Consider the following 22,349-nt stretch of genomic DNA (forward strand, 5'->3'; position numbering starts at 1 on the left):
AAAGAAAAAGGAGTGGGACCAAGGGAAACAGTAAGTGTACTTATAAACATGCTGAATTTGAAGTGTTTGTAGAATATGTAAGTGGAGATATTTGAAAGGTGGCAGAAAATATGCGTTATCACATATTGACTCAGGTAGGATTAGAAATGTAGTTTTTTGAGACAGAGTCTCACTCTGCTGCCCAGGCTGGAGTTCAGTGGCACAGTATCAGTTCACTGCAACTCCGTTTTCAGGGCTCAAGTGATCCTCCCACCTCAGCCTCCCGAGTAGCTGGGACTACAGGCATGTCACCACCATGCTCGACTAAGTTTCATATTTTTTGTAGTGACGGAGTTTCACCATGTTGCCCAGGTTGGTCTCAAACGGCTGGGCTCAAGTGAGCCCCCCACCGTGGCCTCTCAAAGTGCTGGGATTACAGGCATGAGCCACCATGCTCGGCCCTAAAAATGTACTTTTAAGTCCTAGTACACAGTACATAGTCCTAAGTATTTAAAGCCATAAAAATAGATGCAATTACAAAGGAAGAGAACACAGAATAAGAAAAAAAGAAAATAAATGGAAAACAAAACCTTTAAAAACACGAATGAAGACAGAGGAGGAATAAATCATTGACAAAATCTGGTTTCACTTAATTCCTAATCTCATAGTCTATCAAATTATACAAATACAAGTTCTCCCTTTAGGAATGTTAAACATGAACGATAAAAATTTTAAGAACTACTTCAATTTACACAAGCCATTTCTATAACAAGGAACATTGTAATGTTTGCTTAATTAATTATATGTAGCAAATATCTAGGCTGACTGTGTCAATAAAAGCACAAAAGGCAAATTCATACATTCATTTAATGATTACTTGTTCAGATATATCCTTAGGCTTAATTAGAACTATTTAACACAGCAAATGTTTTGCAAGACTTCCTACTTGAAAAACAAACATAGCACCTGCAAAACTCATATACTTATCTGAAAATTTAGACCTTTTCTTTTCATATGGCTATAATTATGGGTATTAGTCTTTCTTTACAAGGAAATTAACCTTAACAAAAGGCCAAACAAAAACGCATGAATATTTGGTAACTATTATTACATACTACAAACACTAGTTGGTTATCAGGGTAACCTTAAGCATTTTATAGATACCCTTGTATTAAAACGTGATTGAAGTATATTTAACCTTTCTAAAACATTAACATATTTTATTATTTTAACAGTATTCCTGTAAAAAATATACTTAACAGCATGAGGTGGCTAAGCCATTTTTATTTTATTAAGAATTAAGGTGTCGGCTGGGCGCGGTGGCTCACGCCTGTAATCTCAGTACTTTGGGAGGACGAGGCGAGCGGATCACAAGGTCAGATCGAGACCATCCTGGCTAACATGGTGAAACCCCGTCTCTACTAAAAAAATATTAAAAAATTAGCCAGGCGTGGTGGCGGGCGCCTGTAGTCCCAGCTACTCGGGAGGCTGAGGCAGGAGAACGGCGTGAACCTGGGAGGCGGAGCTTGCAGTGAGCGGAGATCGTGCCACTGCACTCCAGCCTCAGCAACAGAGCAAGACTCCGTCTCAAAAAAAAAAAAAAAAAAAAAGAATTAAGGTGTCTATTTTATCCGCAACAAAGTTTCAAAATTACTACAGGTTGCGCATTCCTAATCCAAAATCTCAAACTTTAAGAGCACAGCATTTTTCACAAGTGAAAAATTCTACATGTGACTGCATGTGATGGGTTGCCATCAAAACATGGGCAAAACTTTGTCTCATGCACAAAATTGTTAAAAATAGTGTATGAAACTTCCTTCAGGCTATGTGTATAAGGAGTATACAAAACATAAATGAATTTCATGTTTAGACTTCAGTTCCATCCCCAAGATATCTCATTATGTAAGTGCAAATATTGAAAGGTCCAAAAAAATACAAAATCAGAAACACCTGTGGTCTCAAACATTTTGGATTAAAAAATAACCTGTATAGAGAGTGATCATCAAAAAGAAGACCCAAAACAATAAAACAAAGCAAAACTGGAAAATAGCTGCATCATTATTAGATGATTTACTGAAGTATTAGTGAGAAATATATTCAATTCCTCATAAGATAAACTAAGAATTTTCTTTCCTTGAAACACATCCACCAATGAAATGATACCCAGCATACACGCAGCCCAAGTATATACCTATGTTAAATTTTCCTGCCTATCTCTTTTAAAGTAATTATTTGAAATGCGGAAATTCTTTGAGAATTTATTTTAATATCACAACTAAAAATTAATAGTATATATTCAATCAAAAAATATTTTTATTAAGTGCTTACTACATTTAGGAACAAAAATGTATAAGACATGGTCCCTACCTTCATAATCATTTACAGTATTACTGGGATAAGCTAAACACATATAAAAAGTATGTGTTTTGACCAAATAAAACAGATAAAAATTAGAATTATATACATTCCTTACCTGTACAATCTTGTGCAACATAAATAGTTATTCCTTGTAAATCAGGGTGTCTTGCTTCTTCAACTGCTTTTCTGAGAAAATAACAAGCATTATCTTTCAAAATCCTAACATTGCCTATTGGTAACTAAAGATTTAATTTAAGAAGGAAAAAATGCCAGCAGTTTTGTGACTTTCCTATTTAATTCATAGTGTCTGCTGTCAAAAACTATTATCTGAATGGTATCAGACATCAGACTAAAATTTTCAAAGTTGAATATTACATTAAATTACTCAAAGAACATTAAAACATAAATTACAAAATACATTTAAAGAATTATTGGGTATAAAGCTCTACTCCTCTCCCTCCAAAACGAAGGATTTCTCTCAACCACTCACCTTATCAGTGGTATGAATATGCTGCAAGATTTGCTGCAAATTAACTTACATTACTGACTAGAAGTCAATTACTGTGTCTGTCGTCTGGTACACTTAAGAAACTTTTCGTTCTTTAAACAACAGCATGACTTACTTCCTTCATTCAAAAACCTGTACGACCTAAACAAATGAATTTCCTAATTTCAAGTCTTGAAATTATATAAGTAAAAATGTAAATTAAACAATATTCCTAAGTATAATATTCTCAATGCTGTACATGATGTGAAAAAAATCACAGTATCTGTAAACAGTGATTATGCAAATTGTGGATATATAATTTTATTTAACTGTATATGTAATTATTTAATTTAAAATGTCCTATTATTCATGTTCCTATGTGATAGGCACATAGAAGAAAGACTGGCAAACTATGCCCATAAACTGAATAAAACCTGTGTCCTGTTTTTACACCATCTGCAAGCTAAGAATGGTTTTGACAGTTTTTTTTGGTTTTTATTTTTGAGACAGAGTTTTGCTCTTGAAATTATACAAGTAAAAATATAAATTAAACAATATTCCTAAGTAAGTATAATGTTCTCAATGCTGTACATGATGTGAAAACAATCACAATATCTGTAAACAGTGATTATGCAAATTGTAGAAATATAATTTTATTTAACAATATATGTAATTATTTAATTTAAAATGCCCTATTATTCATGTTCTTATGTGTTAGTGTAGAAAAAAGATTGGCAAACTATGCCAATAAACTGAATAAAACCTGTGTCCTGTTTTTGTACCATCTGCAAGGTAAGCATGGTTTTGACAGTTTTTTTGTTTTTGTTTTTGTTTTTTTTTTTTGAGACACAGTTTCGCTCTGCCGCCCAGGCTGGAGTGCCCTGGTGCGACCTTGGCTGACTGCAAGCTCCGCCTCACCGGTTCACGCCATTCTCCTAACTCAGCCTCCCGAGTAGCTGGGACTATAGGCACCCGCAATCACGCCCAGCTAATTTTTTGTGCTTCTTTTTTTTTTTAGTAGAGACAGGGTTTCACCATGTTAGCCAGGATGGTCTCAATCTCCTGACCTCGTGATCCACCCGCCTCGGCCTCCCAAAGTGCTGGGATTACAGGCGTGAACCACCGAGCCCGGCCTGTTTTGACAGTTTTAAAGGACTGGAGGGAGAGGAAAGATGGTCAACAGAAACCTTTACAAGACCTGTGAAGCCTAAAATATTTACTATTGACACTTCACAGAAAAAGTTTGCTGTCCCCCGCAGTAGAGAACATATTGAAGGGTAGAAACTATGCTTTTATGATTATGCTCTTATAAATGTCATACCAAGTTGGAATTGATATATTATTAACAATCAAATTAATAACATTAGGCAAATACTTTTCAACTGTAAGCATCTGGCCTATAAAATATAGGAGCATGTTATGCAAAAGTGCTTTGTAATGATTTCAAATTTATACATGATTTTAAATGGAGTAAATTTAAATCACATGCTATACTTTTATGAAATATTAAGGATTTAGTTTATAACAAAAATGGGATACACACACAAATAAGATAATTTTTTTTAAAACTTGGTATCGAAATAAATGGTACATAAAAAGCTGAAGTAAAGTGAAATTTGACTTTCAACTTTTTTCTAACTATCCTGAATGTCACAGATCCTTTACTTTTACCATGATATAATTATAATATTAATAGTGCCATACATTTACAATTCACAAGAATTTGACGTGTGCAAAGAAATGCTGAAAACATCAATTTTAGCTCTTGACATTTCATTACACTATCAGTACATTACAGCCCCCAGGTTACACTATTAAAAAAAAAACTATAATGTTATGCATGTTCCAAGGTTGAAAGAGATGTTAGTGTTTAGAGCATTTCAATAAGGTATTCTAATGAAAACCTGGTTAGAAAGAGACCTGGCATATCTATATCTAAGAGAAAGAGAAGAAAAATTTGTCAGTAAATAAATTAAATGTAACTTGAGCCGCAATAGGTCTTCTTTTTTCTCTATAGGCAAATGAAAGCGTCTTTATCAACATTCTCATACAGTTAGACTATTAAAGTTCCAATTATATATACAAATTGCAAAAATCAGTATCTCTTGATCCTGGGGACCTCTATCACAAGAACAAAGATTTTAAAACAATTTTACCTTAAAATGTGAGCAACCACAGCTGGTCCATACCAATCTCCTGCTTTTTTCCCAGACTTCTTTCCATATTCTATTAGTTGATGTAAGCCGAAAAGAGCCAAGGGGGAATCACCAAACCAAGAGATGATTTTCCTGTGATAAACTTCATTTCGCATTTCATGATCATCTGAATATTTCCCAATTGTTTCCTTCAGAGAAATTGTTGGGGTTTTGAGTTCTCTTTCCCCTGAAAGCGATGCTTCAAATGATGCAGTAAATTTTTTGACAGTGTGGGAAGTCCATGACTCAGAGTCTGAATTTTCAATATTCAAAGCATCAGGCCAGGTCCAAGCTATAGTAGTTCCAAAGCAAAGTATTCAGATCTTTTAAATAGATACTTAAACAATTCTACTAAAATAAATATGTAGCATTTAAGGTCATTAGGGTTACTAAGATAGTAAATTCAAAAATAGGCAAATATATGGAAACAAAAAGTAGATTAATGGTTGCTTATGGAGAGGTATTAGGAGTGGCTGCTAATGAGTACAAGGTTTCTTCAAGGGATGATAAAAATGTTCTAAAATTAGATTTATGGTGATGATTGTGGAACTCTATAACTACGCCAAGAACCACTGAATTGTTCACTTGAAATGAGTGAATTTATGGTACATAGGTTATAGCTCAATAAAACTGCTTTAAAAACAAAGATACAAGACAACAATATGCCAAAATATCAATGATGTTTATACCTTAATGGTATTATTCTCTGTACTTTTTTGTAGTTTCCAAAATTTCACATAATCAAGAAAAAAATTACAAAAATACAAGACAAAAGAAAGAAAAAATAGTAACCTTGGGTAAAAATGGACAATCCCAGGTGCTCTTTTTTCTCTTCTTTGACAGTGCTGAGATAGAATAAAGACTTTTATATTTCATTATCAGACTGCTTATCAAACATCCAGTCTTGACTATCCAAAGGCACAATAAACATACTTACTAACATTTATGATACTCATAAGAGATATCTTCAGAAAGTGGATGTTTTGATTATATGTTAAAACAGAAGTCTGACCATGGAAGTTTGAAATTTTTTTCAAAATATTTTCCTCTACATTTCTTCAGAATAACTTAATCATTATTAACAGAGTAATAACAATTCTCTAACAGTTAATAAAGGAAGTCATAAAAGATCAAAGACCTCGAAAAATCAAATATATCCATTATGTCACTATTTTGAATAACAAGAGAATCCCCAAACATGCATATAATTTTAAGTTAACAAAATAAGTCATAGATTCAGAGATCTAGTGAGGACTGAAAAATATTCCAATCTTTGCCCACAACTGCACAAGACTATAAATAAATCATCCCAGAAAACCATTTTAAAAATTATTTTTCCTTACATTTTCGACACCATTCTTCAATAAACATTCTCTCTAAATAATCTCATCAATAATCTCTACAAAAAAGTTACTAAATATATGCCATGCATTGTAGGGATACTGTCTTAACACTTATAAAAATCTGACAGTATTTAATAATCAAATGATATCCTAAAATTGTAAATTAAAACATTCCTGTAAATGTACATATAAAAAATGGACTAACACAAAGGTGGCACATTAGGAAAAACATATATATGTAAGTTAAGTATCAATGACATTTTTTAGGGTCTAAAACTGCATGATGACCTTATTAAGAATATGTCTAGTGCCAGGCACAGTGGCTCACACCTGTAATCCCAACATTTTGGGAGGACAAGGTGGGAGCATCACTTGAGCCTAGGAGTTCAAGGCCAGCCTGGGCTACATAGTGAGACCACATTTCTACAAAAAAGTTTAAAAATTAGCTAAGCATGGTGGCATACACCTGTGGTCCCAGCTACTCAGGAAGCTGAGGCAGGAGAATAGCTTGAGCCCAGGAGTTCGAAGTTGCAATGAGCTATGATTACATCACTGCACTCTAGCCTGAACAACAGAGTGAGACCCTATTGCTAAATTTTTTTTTAATTTAAAAGAGTATGTCTAATCGATTTAATATAACTGAGTATAATCACACTAATAAAGATAAAAAAATACTTTTAAACCATTATCGACATATAGGGAGAAAATAAACAAACTAGAGTAAAGTCTCTTAAAATTTCAAAAATATTACATATCTCCCCAAAGTCACTGTTATTGACCTGCCCAGGACTTAACTAAACTGGAGATAATCCAGAGTTCAACCAAAAGGAAAGAAATAGTGACAACAATAAAATCCAAAGGGTACTAAAAATTGAACTAACTTAACTCATAATGGTGACCAAGAATAACAGGTATATTTAACCTACATTTTTGAAAAGGGAATTAGGAAAGTTTACATATAAGTCATATCTGACCCAGTTCAAAAAAAAATGCAATACCCCAAATTAGTTACAACTCCTTAGAAAATCTCAGTCAAGAAATTAACCTCAGGGAATTTCATGCAGTTTGTAAGCTGGAATTCAAATGGAAATGTTTCGACGACAAAAACAACACCAAAAATAAAAATAAAAAACAGAGATTTGATTTACCTCTACCAAGAAAGTGTAGTATGAGTCCTTGAGCCAAGAGCATCTGGCCAGTTCTCAGTGTGCAGCCCCACCCACAGTCTGTTGTCAAAGCTGAGCCTTCTATTTGAGGGAATTCTTCCCTGTAGGTCAGCCATATTCTAGAAATGAAATCTTTACGAAATTCTTCTACATTTCCTGCAATTACGTGATCCTCTATTGTACATCCCGATCCTGCAGGTAAGGTTTTATCTTCATCTAAAAAATAAACATATGGTCTAAAGAAAACCAGAGAAATGTCTATAATGGTAACAAACATTATCATTACTGTCTTAAGATGTGAAGTATGTCACAATCTTTCTAATCCTTTTTTCTAATTTTAAAAGATAAATCTTATTCTGCCTATGAAAATCAAGTTAGAATGAATGCTGAAATGTTTTACACACTGTAGAGTTAACTAATATAAGGTATTACCAATAATACTCGTTATTAATAATAATATCCTATATTCTATACATAATTAACTCTTTGAAGAGGGGACACAGACAAGGATGATATTAGATTTCTTACCAGAAACAAAAGAAGATAGTGCAGCAACATCTTTAAAGTACGGAAGAAAACAATCATTAACTCAGAATCCTATACGCAGCAAAAACATCTTTCAAAAACAAAGGCAAAATAAATACTTTTTCAGACATACAAAAGCTGGAAAAAGACATCACCAGCCGACCTGCATTAAAAGAAACCTTAGCGAGGCATGGTGGCTCACACCTATAATCCTCAGCACTTTGGGAGGCTAAAACAGGAAGATTCCGGCTGGGCACGGTGGCTCACGCCTGTAATCTCAGCACTTTGGGAGGCCATGCCAGGTGGATCACTTGAGGTCAGGAGTTCAAGACCAGTCTGGACAACATGGTGAAACCCCATCTCTACTAAAAATACAAAAATTAGCCAGGCATGGTGGCAGGTACCTGTAGTTCCAGCTACTTGAGAAGCTGAGGCAAGGGAATCATTTGAACTCGGGAGGCAGAGGCTGCAGTGAGCCAAGACTGTGCCACTGCACTCCCGCCTGGGCAACATAGTGAGATCCTCATTTCTACAAAAAATAAAAAATTAGCCAGGTGCAGTGCAGATACTTGGGAGGCTGAAGTGGGAGGATCACTTAAGCCAGGAGGTTGAGGCTGCACTGAGCCATGATTAAACCACTGGTCCAGATGGAAATACAGATTCACACAAAGCAATGAAGAACACCAAACATGATACCCTCTTTGAAGGATATTTGACTATTCAAAACAAAATAATAGCAATTTACTATGGGGTGTGTAACATATAAATAAGTAAAATGTGTGGGGTGTATAACATATAAATAAGTAAAATGTATGACAACAATATCATAAAGACCAAGAGGGAGAAGGTGAAGTATACTGTAAGGTTCTTTACTACACGTTAATTGATATATCACTTGAAAGCACACTGTGATAAGTCAGAGATGTATACTATAAACCTTAAACCACTAAAATAACAATAAAAAGTTATAGCTAATAAGACAACAAAAGAGATAAAAGAGAATCATAAAAATAATCCAAAAGCAGGTAGAACGGGAAGAAAAGAGAACAAAGAAAAGATTTAACAAATAGAAAGCAAATAATGACATGATATATTTAAACCTAGCTTTATCAATAATCATATTAAATGTAAATGGTTTAAACACATTTATTTATTTATTTTTAGTTTTTGAGAAAGAGGCTCATTCTGTCACCCCGGCTGGAGTGCAGTGGCACAATCTTGGCTCACTGTAATCTCCACCTCCAGGATTAAAACAATTCTTGTGCCTCAGCCTCCTGAGTAGCTGTGATTACACGTAAGTATGCACCACAACGCCAGGCTAATTTTTGTATTTTTAGTTGAGATGAGGTGTCTCCATGTTGGCCAAGCTGTTCTCAAACTCCCGGCCTCAAGTAATCCACCTGCCTCGGACTCCCAAAGTGTTGGGATTACAGGCATAAGCCACCGTGCCTGGCTCTAAATACCTTAATTTAAAAGGCAAAGATTATCAGATTGGATAAAAAAGCATGACTCAGCTAGTACTTCCTATTAGAAACATATTTTAAATGTAAAGACACAAATAAAGTGTAAAGTATGAAAAAAGATGCACCATGTAACTTTAAGCAAAAGAAAGCTGAAGTGGCTATATTTTTATTATACTTTAAGTTCAGGAATACATGTGCAGAACATGAAGGTTTGTTACACAGGTATACACACGCATGGTGGTTTGCTGCATCCACCGACCCATCACCTACATTAGGTATTTCTCCTAATGCTATCCCTTCCCTAGTCCCCCACCTGGCGCAAGGCCCTGGTGTGTGATGTTCCCGGTCTCCATGTATTCTCATTGTTCAACTCCCACTTATGAGTGAGAACAGGCAGTGTTTGGTTTTCTGTTCCTGTGTTAGTCTGCTGAGAATGATGGTTTCCAGCTACATCCATGTCCCTGCAAAGGACATGAACTCATCCTTTTTTATGGCTGCATAGTATTCCATGGTGTATATGTGCCAAATTTTCTTTATCCAGCCTATCATTCATGGGCATTTGGGTTGGTTCCAAGTCTTTGATACTGTGAATAGTGCCACAATAAACATACATGTGCATGTGTCTTTATAGTAGAATGATTTATAATCCTTTGGGTATATACCCAGTAATAGGATTGCTGGGTCAAATGGTATTTCTGGTTCTAGATCTTTGAGGAATTGCCACACTGTCTTCCACATGGTTGAACTAATTTACACTGCCACCAACAGTGTAAAAGCATTCCTATTTCTCCACATCCTCTCCAGCATCCGTTGTTTCCTGACTTTTTAATGATCACCATTTAACTGGCATGAGATGGTGTCTCATTGCGGTTTTTATTGCATTTCTTTAATGACCAGTGATAATGGGCTTTCTTTCATATATTTGTTGGCCGCATAAATGTCTTCTTTTGAGAAGTGTCTGTTCACATCCTTCACCCACTTTTTGATGGGATTGTTTTTTTTCTTGTAAATGTGTTTAAGTTCCTTGTAGATTCTGGATATTAGTCCTTTGTCAGATGGAGAGATTGCAAAAATTTTCTCCCATTCTGTAGATTGCCTATTTACTCTGATGATAGTTTATTTTACTGTGCAGAAGCTCTTTAGTTTAATTAGATCCCATCTGTCAATTTTGGCTTTTGCCGCCATTGCTTTTGGTGTTTTAGTCATGAAGTGTTTGCCCATGCCTATGTCCTGAATGGTATTGCCTAGGTTTTCTTCTAGAGTTTTTATGGTTTTAGGTCTTATGTTTAAGTCTTTAATCTATCTTGAGTTAATTTTTGTATAAAGTGTAAGGAAGGGGTCCAGTTTCAGTTTTCTGCATATGGCTAGCCAGTTTTCCCAATACCATTTATTAAATAGGGAATCCTTTCCCCATTTCTTGTTTTTGTCAGGTTTGTCAAAGATCAGATGGTTGTAGATGTGTGGCATTATTTCTGAGGCCTCTGTTCTGTTCCACTTGTCTATGTATCTGTTTTGGTTACTGTAGCCTTGTCATATAGTTTGAGGTCAGGTAGTGAGATGCCTCCAGCTTTGTTCCTTTTGCTTAGGATTGTCTTGGCTATGCAACCTCTTTTTTGGTTCCATATGAACTTTAAGGTAGTTTTTTCCAATTCTGTGAAGAAAGTCAACGGTAGCTTGATGGGGATAGCATTGAATCTATAAATTACTTTGGGCAGTAAGGCCATTTTCATGATATTGATTCTTCCTATCCATGAGCATGGAATGTTTTTCCATTTGTTTGTGTCCTCTCTTATTACCTTGAGCAGTTCCTTGAGGAGAACTTCCTTGTAGTTCTCCTCGAAGAGGTCCTTCACTTCCCTTGTAAGTTGGATTCCTAGGTATTTTATTCTCTTAGTAGCAATTGTGAATGGGAGTTCACTCATGATTTGGCTGTTTGTCTATTATTGGTGTATAGGAATGCTTGTGATTTTTGCGCATTGATTTTGTATCCTGAGACTTTGTTGAAGTTGCTTATCAGCATAAGGAGATTTTGGGCTGAGACAATGGAGTTTTCTAAATATACAATCATGTCATCTGCAAACAGAGACAATTTGACTTCCTCTCTTCCTATCTGAATACCCTTTATTTCTTTCTCTTGCCTGATTGCCCTGGCCAGAACTTCCAATACTATGTTGAATAGGAGTGGTAAGAGAGGGCATCCCTGTCTTGTGCCGGTTTTCAAAGGGAATGCTTCCAGCTTTTGCCCATTCAGTATGATACTGGTTGTGGGTTTGTCATAAATAGTTCTTATTATTTTGAGATACGTTCCATCAATACCTAGTTTATTGAGAGTTTTTACCATGAAGCAGTTTTGAATTTTATCAAAGGCCTTTTCTGCATCTATTGAGATAATCATGTGGTTTTTGTCATTGGGTCTGTTTATGTGATGGATTATGTTTATTGATTTGCGTACCTTGAACCAGCCTTGCTGCATCCCAGGGATGAAGCCGACTTGATCATGGTGCATAAGCTTTTTGATGTGCTGCTGGATTCGGTTTGCCAGTATTTTACTGGGGATTTTCGCATTGATGTTGATCAGGGATATTGGCCTGAAATTTTGTTTTTTTGTTGTGTGTCTGTGAAGTGGCTATATTAATATCAGACAAAATAGACTTCAGACCAAAGAATTCACCAGGAATAAAGAAGGTCATTTCAAATCTACTAAGGAGTCAATTCATTAAGAAACAATAATTCTAAATGTTTACGTACCTAATAACAGAGCTTCAAAATAGTCCTCACTTAATGTTGTCAAAAGGTTCTCAGAAACTGTGGCTTTAAGCAAAATGATGTACAATACAATCAATTTTTTTCTCATCATTGTTATAATGAAATGAAGTTGAACAAAAGGATGTTGAGGACCTGTGTATATCATTTCACTTAATGTCGCAGTTTCCAAGAACCTATCTGTGACACTAAGTAGGAATTACTGTAAAGGAAGCAAAAACTGATAGAACTTCAGGAAGAAATAGACAAATCCACAATGACAGATGTTAAATCATTTTGGTCCCTGAGATACAACTGGTATACCAGAGATAACCCTAAAGTAATTTTTCCTTAATGGCTCTTAGGCCCATCATGCCCTGGTCATCTGAGAGAAGCCCTGAAAAAAATCCTAGCCAGGTGATGGCATACGATCTGTGGAAAGATGAGGCTTATTAAAAATAAAATAAATTCTTAATTGTTTTCTTCATAGACAGATCACAGACAAATTGCAACAATTTTTTTTACTTTTGGTATTTGGTCTAGATAATACTAGGAGGGCCATTTGGATTTATATACTATACACCTTGACATAACAGTGCACAGCATGATATAATGAGAAGGAAAAACTGCATAATACAAGGAAATATGTTTGTAGCTCAGAAAGGTAGGAAGATACGTTTAAAAGCTTGATAAATCAGGACAGATTCAGCATTGTTAAAATAATCTAATTTTTGCAACCATGTTCTAATATTACTAGAAATTAAATAACAGAGACAGAATCAAGTTTAAGAATCTTGTATTAAATTCTTATGAATGAATTCACTGTAGATGACTCAGAGGGTAGTAGTGATATAAAACCACTGTGGCTGAAAGCCGCTACCTTCTAAGCACTTAGACTTGTGAGATATCAGAATGTCGATGCCTTCAAATAGAAAGGGAACTGAAACAAATGAATGAAACTATCCATCAGATAAACACCACAGAAAATGGGAGATGAGTGACACAGCTAAAGTAATTTCACTAAAATCCTTAGCAAAAGTAACTACTAGAAAATTTCTCTATGATAGAAAAGGAGATATTAAAGAATCAAGAATTTAAGTAGGAATATGATCCAGTTAGAAATACATTTCAAATATTAATTTGAATTCATGCCTTTATAAGAAAAACACTGAAAACCTTTATCTGTTCTAGCTTGTCCACTGAAATGGCCTGGGTCAATATCATCCCCACAAAGCACCTTTGTACTCAGATTATGGTCTCTAACACTTTTTCTGCTAAAGAAAAAAAAAAAAAAAACAATGAGGACTCAGTGGGAAATTGCTAGCTTCCTATCTGATACTGTAAAGTACAAAGTGGGTCTGAACATGTGGTTTGCAAGAAAACAAGATGTCTCATAAGATTAATATGGATTTGTTGAAAGATACAGAAGCAAATCTCAAAGGACCTTCCACTGGCCAATGTCATGATAATTTTAGCATCAAAAGATCAGTTGAGATCAACCAACATACAGTAAATGTGAAAAGCCATAAGTCTGTAATGACAAAAAGAAAATGTTAGCATTAAAATATCTTAAATGAGGTGAAGAGAATATTACATTTCTGTTGAGGCAACAAAGAAAGTCCTGACAAGGCAGGGCAATAACCTCTAGACATGTGTTAAGAACTAAAAATTCACCAAAGTGAATATTTTTCTAGTTATTTAATGTCTCTCATCTGCTGGACTGTAAGTTGCTTGAGAGTAAAGATTATGTGTTTCATACCTTTAGCAGTAACCCCAGTGCCTGGCACATAGTAAGCTCTCAATAAATACTTGTGGAATGAATGAATAACTTTATCCATCTAATCCTCTTCTTGTGAATACTTGTTTCCAACTTTTTATTAAAGCTACAATAAATTTCTTGTACATGTGTTTTCCACACATATGGAGAACTTCTCTGTAAATACTAAAGGGTCTTAGAAATGCTGGGTTGTAAGTTATACATATTCTCTATTTTTCTAGGTACTCGCAAATTTCTCACAAACCGGTTATACCAATTTACCCTCCCACCAGCAGTGTTTCAGTTCCTATTTCTTCATACCCTTGCTAACACTTGGTATCATCAAACCTTTAAATTTTTGTATATTATATCTGATAAGTAAGAATAGTATCTCATTTTAATTTGCATTCCCCTTATCACCAGGATATGCATTTTCTTATATTTGGCCATTCAAGTTTCTAATTAAACAGCACCTCTTCATGATCTTGGCTCATTTTTCTTGGGTTGTTCAAGTTTTTATATTCAATGCACATTCATTTGTGGTTCTTTATTGTTGTGGAGACTAATCTTTCCTGATACATCTTCACACATACTATAATATGTATGCATAAATATAATATATTATCTAAGTGATATATAATTATACTGTATAATTATATTATATAATTATATAATTATACAGTATGATTATACAGTATAATTTTACATAATTATACAGTATAATTATATAATATAATTATGATTATAGATTATGTTACATACACTATATGTCTGTATGTCTATGTATATACACACATGTGTATACATATACATATATATTTTTAAATACATATGTATTTATTTGTATATACACATATATAAACATATACATATATTTAATGTAATATATTGTACATATATTTATTATATGTGTATATTTATACATATTTGTAGAAATATCATGTGGATATTTTAAATTTTATCTGGTCAAACTGATTAATATTTCCCTTATAGACTGTGTTTTATAGTTTATACAAGTTCTTCTTGGCTGGCACAGTGGCTCAAGCCTGTAATCCTAGCCCTTTGGGAGGCCGAGATAGAAGGACCACTTGAGCCAAGGAGTTCGAGACAACCCTGGACAACATAGGGAGACCCTGTCTCTACAAAAAATAAAAATAAAAAATTAACTGGGTGCAGTGGCACACACCTGTGGTCCCAGCTACTTGGGAGGCTGAGATGGGAGGATCATTTGAGCCCAGGGAGGTCAAGGCTGCAGTGAGCCGTGATTGTGACACTGCACTCCAGCCTGGGCAACAGAGCAAGACACTGTCTCAGACTATAAAAAATAAGTTCTTCTCTACTCCAGTATCATAACTATTTGTTCTATAAAACAATGCAATTTAGTTTTAGCACATATCATGGAGCCACGCAAACAGCACATATCACAGCATCAGTAAATGTAGACTAGCTGCTGTTAATATGATTGCTTTTACTTTTGTATTCTTACCACTCTAGTAAAAATGCTTTCTCAAAAGTCATCAGTAATTTCTCATTGCCAGACCCTACACTGTCTACTCAGGCTATTTCCTGCTCTATCTCTTTTAAGCATTTATACACTTTGTAAAACCCCCTTTTCCTGCAAATGTCTTTCCTTTGGTTTCTACAGTAGCATACTATTATGAATTTTGTGCTATATATTGCCTTTCCTTTCTCAGTTTAATTCCCTGATCCTTCTTCAGTATATCCTTAAAGACAGATATTTTCCATGTATACTTTCCATCAATGTGATCTTATCTATTGGCCTTAAATGCCACCTTGCTGGGGGAGGGGGGGAACTTAACAAATCAATATGTCTATCCTTCACTTCCACACAGCCTATCTGAAATAACACAAACCTGAATTTAAATTATCTTCCCCCTAAAATTCAGGCTTCCTCTAGTATACCACTTTTGGTTACCAACACTATCATCCAAGATGGAGATATTTAAATCTTTGTTTCCTCTCTGTCTTCGAAGACCCCAAATCCAATCATCTGCCAGATGCTGTTGATGCTACCTTAAAATATTTCAAATCCATCCTCTCTTTTCCAGATCCACTGCCCTATATCAAAGTCATCATGTCCTGCCTGCTGACTTTCAATTCTTTTACATTAACATCAGTTATCTTTTTAAAGCATGAAGTGGAAAAACACTTCCTTTTAGTCTAGATTCAACACTTCACTTCTGACACCAAATGTGTGAAGGTTTTTCCCACACCAACCGATATTCCAACTCTCCAGACACCAACGAGGAATCCCATACTTCAATTATGGACTAACTACCTAAAGGTAGCACAGACCCCACAGGTTAAGGGCTGTCCCATAAGATCAATCTCCACTTCAGATACCAATCATCAGAAGTAGGTTCCAGATTACCCGTACTTCCGTCCAACTTGGCTAAAAATCAGCGGTTCCCACTATTTCCTCCTCAGGTTTGGTAATTTGCTGTGATGACTCACAGAACTCAAGGAAACACTTGGTTATATTTTGCCATTTATTATAAAGGATGTCACAGAGAATACAGATGAAGAGGTACACAGAGCAAGGTCTAGAAGGGTCCCAAGCACAGGAGCTTCTGCTCCCATGAAGTTGGAGTGTGTTAACCTCCCAGGAGGTAGATGTGTTCACCAACCCAGAAGCTCTCCATATCCCATACTTTAGGGATTCGTATGGAGGCTTCATCACATAGGCATGATAAATTATCAACTCAATCTCCAGTTCCTCTTCCCTTCCCCAGAGGATTGGGAATGGGGCTGAAAGTTCCAAGCTTCTAATCATGGCTTGGTCTTTCTGGTGACAAGATGCCATCCAGAAACCAACAGTCACCTCATTAGAACAAAAGATGCATTCTAATCACCCAGGAAATTCCAAGGGATTTAGGAGCTCCATATGAGACACTCCCATCACGCCCATCACTCAGGAAATTCTAAGAGTTACCAACTGTGTTAGGAACTGGGATCAAAGACCAAACACTAGAACAAAAGATGTTCCTAGTACCCCTACCACTTAGGATATTATAAGGGTTTTAGGAGCTCTGAGTCAGGAACAGGGGACAGAAACTAATATATGTAATTCCTATGATTTCACAAGCATATATTCAGTTATGATTTTGATGTGCTCCTTCTGGGCATGATCAATGTCCTAGCCAGCATTTGTTTGAACCAAAAATGATATGACATGTAGAAGTCCAAAGCTAGCCCTAAGGTTTCTGCCAGTTCTTCACAGCTTAAGGTCACGGTCCTATGTGCTTTTAGCTCTTGCAATGAAAATGTGTTGTTTTTTTCATCCCAGATGCCAAATTTAACCTTTTTCCAGAAAAATTCCTCTTACATCATGTATTTCATGAGCTTAACTGACTTTACTGAAGATCAGTGACAATAACAAGGAAACCTCTCAATGGACATAACGCCTCCGGCCGCCTTTCTGGCTCTCTCTCTTTTCTTATCCCCGCTTCCCACACCTTTCTCCTTTCCTATATCCCCAATCCTACTCCAGAAAAGAAATCTTGTATTTCCTTCATTCATAGCTTCTTTATAATTTACTTTTCATCTCTTGATTTTTCAAAGTATTTCTTCCAAAATATATATATATCATGCTATCCTAAGAATAATTCTAATAACTTTAATTTTTGAATTCATAAATAATATCACTTAAAATGCTTATATGTATCAGACATACAGATACAAACCCATACTCTCAACCATACGTATTGCTGTGTTGGTCCTCAGCCCAAAAAAAAAAAAAAAATGACCTAACTCTTCAGCACAGCACTCAAGATCTTCCTCTATAATTTGGTCCTTTTCAGAATTATCTCCTACCATAACTAAACTGGACATCTCTCTGTCTCCTAAATATGCCCTTTAATATCTCACTGCTATTGCTTTCATCATGCCATTCTATTTACCTGAAATGCATTCCTTCTTTATCTATCAAATTCCTACTCATCCTTCAAGATTGTTGTAAGGACTCAATGAGTTAATACATGTAAATTATTTAGAATACCACTGGCACATTATAAATGCTCAATAAATGTCAGCTGTTATTACTACAAGCCATTTACAAGGTTTTAGAAAATTGCTAATAAGTGATATAACAAAATAGGTCAACCAAAAATGAAAAGCCATGGTAACAACGTACTGTAACACATATTCACTCTCTCTCTTTCTCACACATAAAACATAAACCAAGTAAGGATGTATATTTAAAAGAATGCCAGTATTAGAGACACAGTCTTGGTTTAAATTTCAGCTCTGCCACTTAATACCTATGTGACTTTGGACAAATTATTTAACTTCTCAAATTTCCTGCCTTCACATTCATAAGATGGGAATACCTAAATCTATCTTGTAGGTTTGTTGTGAGAATTAAAGATATTTCCTAAAGAGCCTAGCATGGTGCCTGGCACCCAATGAGTGACACGAATTATTAAAAGAAAATATAAGAAAATTACTGAAAGAATTAGTATACGTAGAAATTCAAAACCATCAAGTAAAGTCAATTTCAGATACTGAAACATCCTTAAGAATTGAAAAAAATTATCATTTTTAGATTAACTAAGGTGATACTTTTAATTATCAAAGAATGTGACAAAGAATATTAACATATCAATTCAAATAATATTTACTTAATACTCATACTTATAAGTCCAAAATCACAGGGATATAACAAAAGATGACAAGATCCTGATCCTCAAGTAGTTAACAAGAAACCCAAATAACAAAGTAATATATCCTGGGCTATAAGAAATACAAATACTTAACAGAAATATTGCAAAAGCAGATTAATCTAGAAATAAAACAATAAAAAGTTACATGATGATTTCTACAAAAATTTTTCAATGATTCACAAATTTTGCACTTACCTTCATATTTAAAATGGTAACATTTTCCAAGCAATAATACAGGAGAATTTCTACTAAAATACGTCTTTGTTTTCAACACCCAACCTAACAAAAAAAAGAAAAAAGAAAACGTTTTGTAATTAAAAGACTTCAGACTAAAAGTACAGCAGCATTTTCTTTTATTTAATTTCAAACCATTAATTATTATTTATGGATGTGCATTTTTTGGCAACAGTTGCAAAATACAATATTTGTACAATGAACTGGAAATACAGGCAATTTATGCTAGTTTCAAATAAAGTTAACAATTTAAAACACACTTTAAAAACTATCCAATTAAAGGGCAAAAGAAAAAATTTTAATTTTAATTTATTTTCAGATAGCTCACAATAGTCTTTATCAAGTTCTCACAATGTTCTTATAGTACCAAATTTAAACTGCCAATTGTGTTTTTCCTGAATTTGCATTATCAAAGGGTTATACTGAATTCTGTTTTCACACTTATTTTATGAATATGAGCTTTTTTCCTGTTGAAGCTGGTTCTACCCAAGTACCTGGCACAGAAATGAGGCTGCCTGAAATTGTACCTGAAAAGCCAAGGTATTATCATCACCTCAAATTCTATATGCTTTAGAACGCTAAAAAAAAAAAATTACACAAGCCATGAGGATATTAATATACTGTAGCAACTTAAAAAAAAAAAAAAATCGGGTGCAGTGGCTCACACTTGTAATCCCAGCACTTTGGGAGGCCGAGACCGATCACGAGGTCAGGACTTCAAGACCAACGTGGTCAATATGGTGAAACCCCATCTCTACTAAGAATACAAAAAAAATTAGCCAGGTGTGGTGGTGCACACCTGTAGTCCCAGCTACTCAGGAGACCGAGGCAGGAGAATCGCTTGAACCTGGGAGGCGGAGATTGCAGTTAGCTGAGATTGCACCACTGTACTCCAGCCTGGGCAACAGAGCAAGACTATGTCTCAAAAAAAAAAAAGACCACATCATATGCTTCAGTTTCTAAGCTTTCTAAGCAATATTTATGATGATACTTGGCTCTTTCTTCAGGAGATATTTTTAACTACATTCCTTATAGAAATATTTCATTCAAAGTAAAGTATGCCATTTATTCTCAAGTAATTGTCAGTGACTTAAGAGGGAAGATGATAAATATTGCCAAATATTTCTTTGGATTTATACAATTTTCAAAACATGATACTTACTATATTTCATGTTGTTCCAAGCAGATATAAATTTAGTTTTTAGCTTGTCAACTTCATCTGTTCCTGTAGCCTCCATATTCAAATTCTAAAGGAAAAGCCATCACTTGATCGCATTCTTCTGTAGAGTTTAATCTTTTAGACTGACTTAAAAAATTAAGGAAAAATAAGTAATTACTACATATATGGTTATATGGAGCCATGCCTGTTAAAGTTACTTAAGTAATTAAATACAATCTGAACTGGAAATGAACAAGTTCTCTTTTTACGGTAAGAAATAAACAGGAAACCAATTTATCATTTCACAAACAGAAATCTTATAGAGTAAGATATTCTGCATTTTAATTACAAAAAACCTTTACTACCAAATATACAACAATAAACCTATCATGCAAAACCAAGCAATAATCTCCCCCAACTGCTCACAATTGAATACAATAAATCAATTTAGTAACACAGCTCTGCTCTGGTGCACTGGCGCAAGTGAGAATATCCAAGATTTATTTTATCTGTAATTAGAGAAGGTGATTTGAAATCTTATTAAAAAAATCTTGACTATCTTCAGAATGGAAGCTTCCACTTATATTGATTAGTCACTACTTTCACATAAAGTCTAATTACTTTGTTTTGTTTTTTAAATAACATATTTCCTACATTTCCTTCCTATCTCCATACTGCAGCACTTAAAAAAATAGAATGGCTTAAATTTATAATGGAAAATGTTGTCTTACTTTAAAATAGAATAAATGTAGCTCATAAGTGTTTGTTTTATTACTGACTTCAGGGAAAATTGAGATGTGTAATATAATCTGAAAAGGAACAAATTATCACTGAAAATGCTTGTGCTTATTTGCAATAATTCACAGACAGTTTACTTTTCAAGAAAAGAATGCTACACAGAACATTACCCTTTTAGGATTATAAATATCTACTCAAAAATATTGATACATTCATTTCTCTAACAATAGACATTCCATTTTATAATATGTATTAAAAGTTACCAATTATACATCATAGTTCTGAGCCAGGAGAAAGCATGGTCTATTGGAAGAACTTAAAAAGTCAATGTGACCAGAAAACAGAAAAGTCTAAAAAAGTGGCATGAGATGAGGCTATAGCGGTTATACAGATGCCAAAGCACAAAGGGCCTTGTAGACCAGGTTAAAAAATTTGTTCTTTATCCTAAAAGCAATTTGTTTCAAACAGGAATATCATAACCAGATTCAGTAGGTTTGTTTGTTTTACTTCAATAGCAGCATAGAGAAGAACATGGAAAGGAACAAGAGTAGATAATGAGTTTACTACTACAGGTTGAGTATCCCTTATCCAAAATGCTTGGAACTGGGAGTGTTTGGATTTCTATTTTTTTTTTAACATTTGCATTATATATACCTACTAGTTGAGAATCGTTAATCCAAAAATCCAAAATCCAAAATGCTCCAATGAGCATTTCCTTTGAGCATCATGTTGGCACTCAAAAAGTTATATAGATCCTGGAAAATTTTAGATTTCTGATTTTCGGATTAAGGATGCTCAAAGAATATTATGCCGGACTAGGAGATGATAGCTTGGACTGAAGCAGTGAAGATGGAGAAATGGGTATCTGAGGAAACATGTAGAAAATTCAGTAAGTCTTGGTGATACAATGGATATGGAAAGTAAAGAACAGGGATATGCCAAAGATAAACCCAGGCTTTGGTAGGGGAAACGAAACAGATGGTGCCAATCACTGAGATAGAAAACATCAGGAGAGTGAGAGGTTAGAGGGAGAAGATTATGAATTTGACTTGAGATATGTGGTATTTAAGATGTCTCTGAGAAACACAAGCAGAGAGCCATTCTTTTTTTTTTTTTTTTTTTTTTTTTGAGATGGAGTCTTGCTCTGTCTCCCAGCTGGAGTGCAGTGGCGCAATCTCAGCTCACTGCAAGCTCTGCCTCCCCAGTTCATGCCATTCTCCTGCCTCAGCCTCCCGAGTAGCTGGGACTACAGGCGCCCAACACCACACCTGGCTTAATTTTTTGTATTTTTAGTGGAGACAGGGTTTCACTGTGTTAGCCAGGATGGTCTCGATCTCCTGACCTCGTGATCCACCCACCTCGGCCTCCCAAACTGCTGGGATTACAGGTGTGAGCCACCTCGCCAGCTTTCTCTTTTTTTTTTTTTTAAGACAGAGTCTCGCTCTGTCACCCAGGCTGGAGTGCAGTGGCGACATCTCAGCTCACTGCAATCTCCACCTCCCAGCAGGCTGGTCTTGAACTC

The 22,349-nt window shown here is 35.0% G+C and overlaps 1 protein-coding gene across 6 annotated transcripts in view; it reads right to left on the reverse strand.

Moving 5' to 3' along the window:
* ATG4C (autophagy related 4C cysteine peptidase) overlaps positions 1 to 22,349 on the reverse strand; it is an 85,536-nt gene that overhangs the window by 42,256 nt on the left and 20,931 nt on the right. For 4 of the 6 annotated variants that reach the window (XM_023194975.1, XM_023194970.2, XM_023194973.2 and 1 more), the window contains exons 2-6: positions 20,093 to 20,236; positions 18,892 to 18,975; positions 7,511 to 7,744; positions 4,981 to 5,311; positions 2,453 to 2,523 (exon numbers count right to left, since the gene is read on the reverse strand). In XM_023194975.1, coding sequence (XP_023050743.1) covers positions 2,453 to 2,523; positions 4,981 to 5,311; positions 7,511 to 7,744; positions 18,892 to 18,975; positions 20,093 to 20,168 — 796 coding nt within the window. In that variant the 5' untranslated portion in view covers positions 20,169 to 20,236. The remainder of the gene's footprint in view (positions 1 to 2,452; positions 2,524 to 4,980; positions 5,312 to 7,510; positions 7,745 to 18,891; positions 18,976 to 20,092; positions 20,237 to 22,349) is intronic. The other 2 variants (XM_023194972.2, XM_023194974.3) reach the window with 1 other exon arrangement.

This window comes from Piliocolobus tephrosceles, chromosome 1 (genome assembly GCF_002776525.5).
Source record: "Piliocolobus tephrosceles isolate RC106 chromosome 1, ASM277652v3, whole genome shotgun sequence".
In the NCBI taxonomy this organism is placed as follows: Eukaryota; Metazoa; Chordata; class Mammalia; order Primates; family Cercopithecidae; genus Piliocolobus; species Piliocolobus tephrosceles.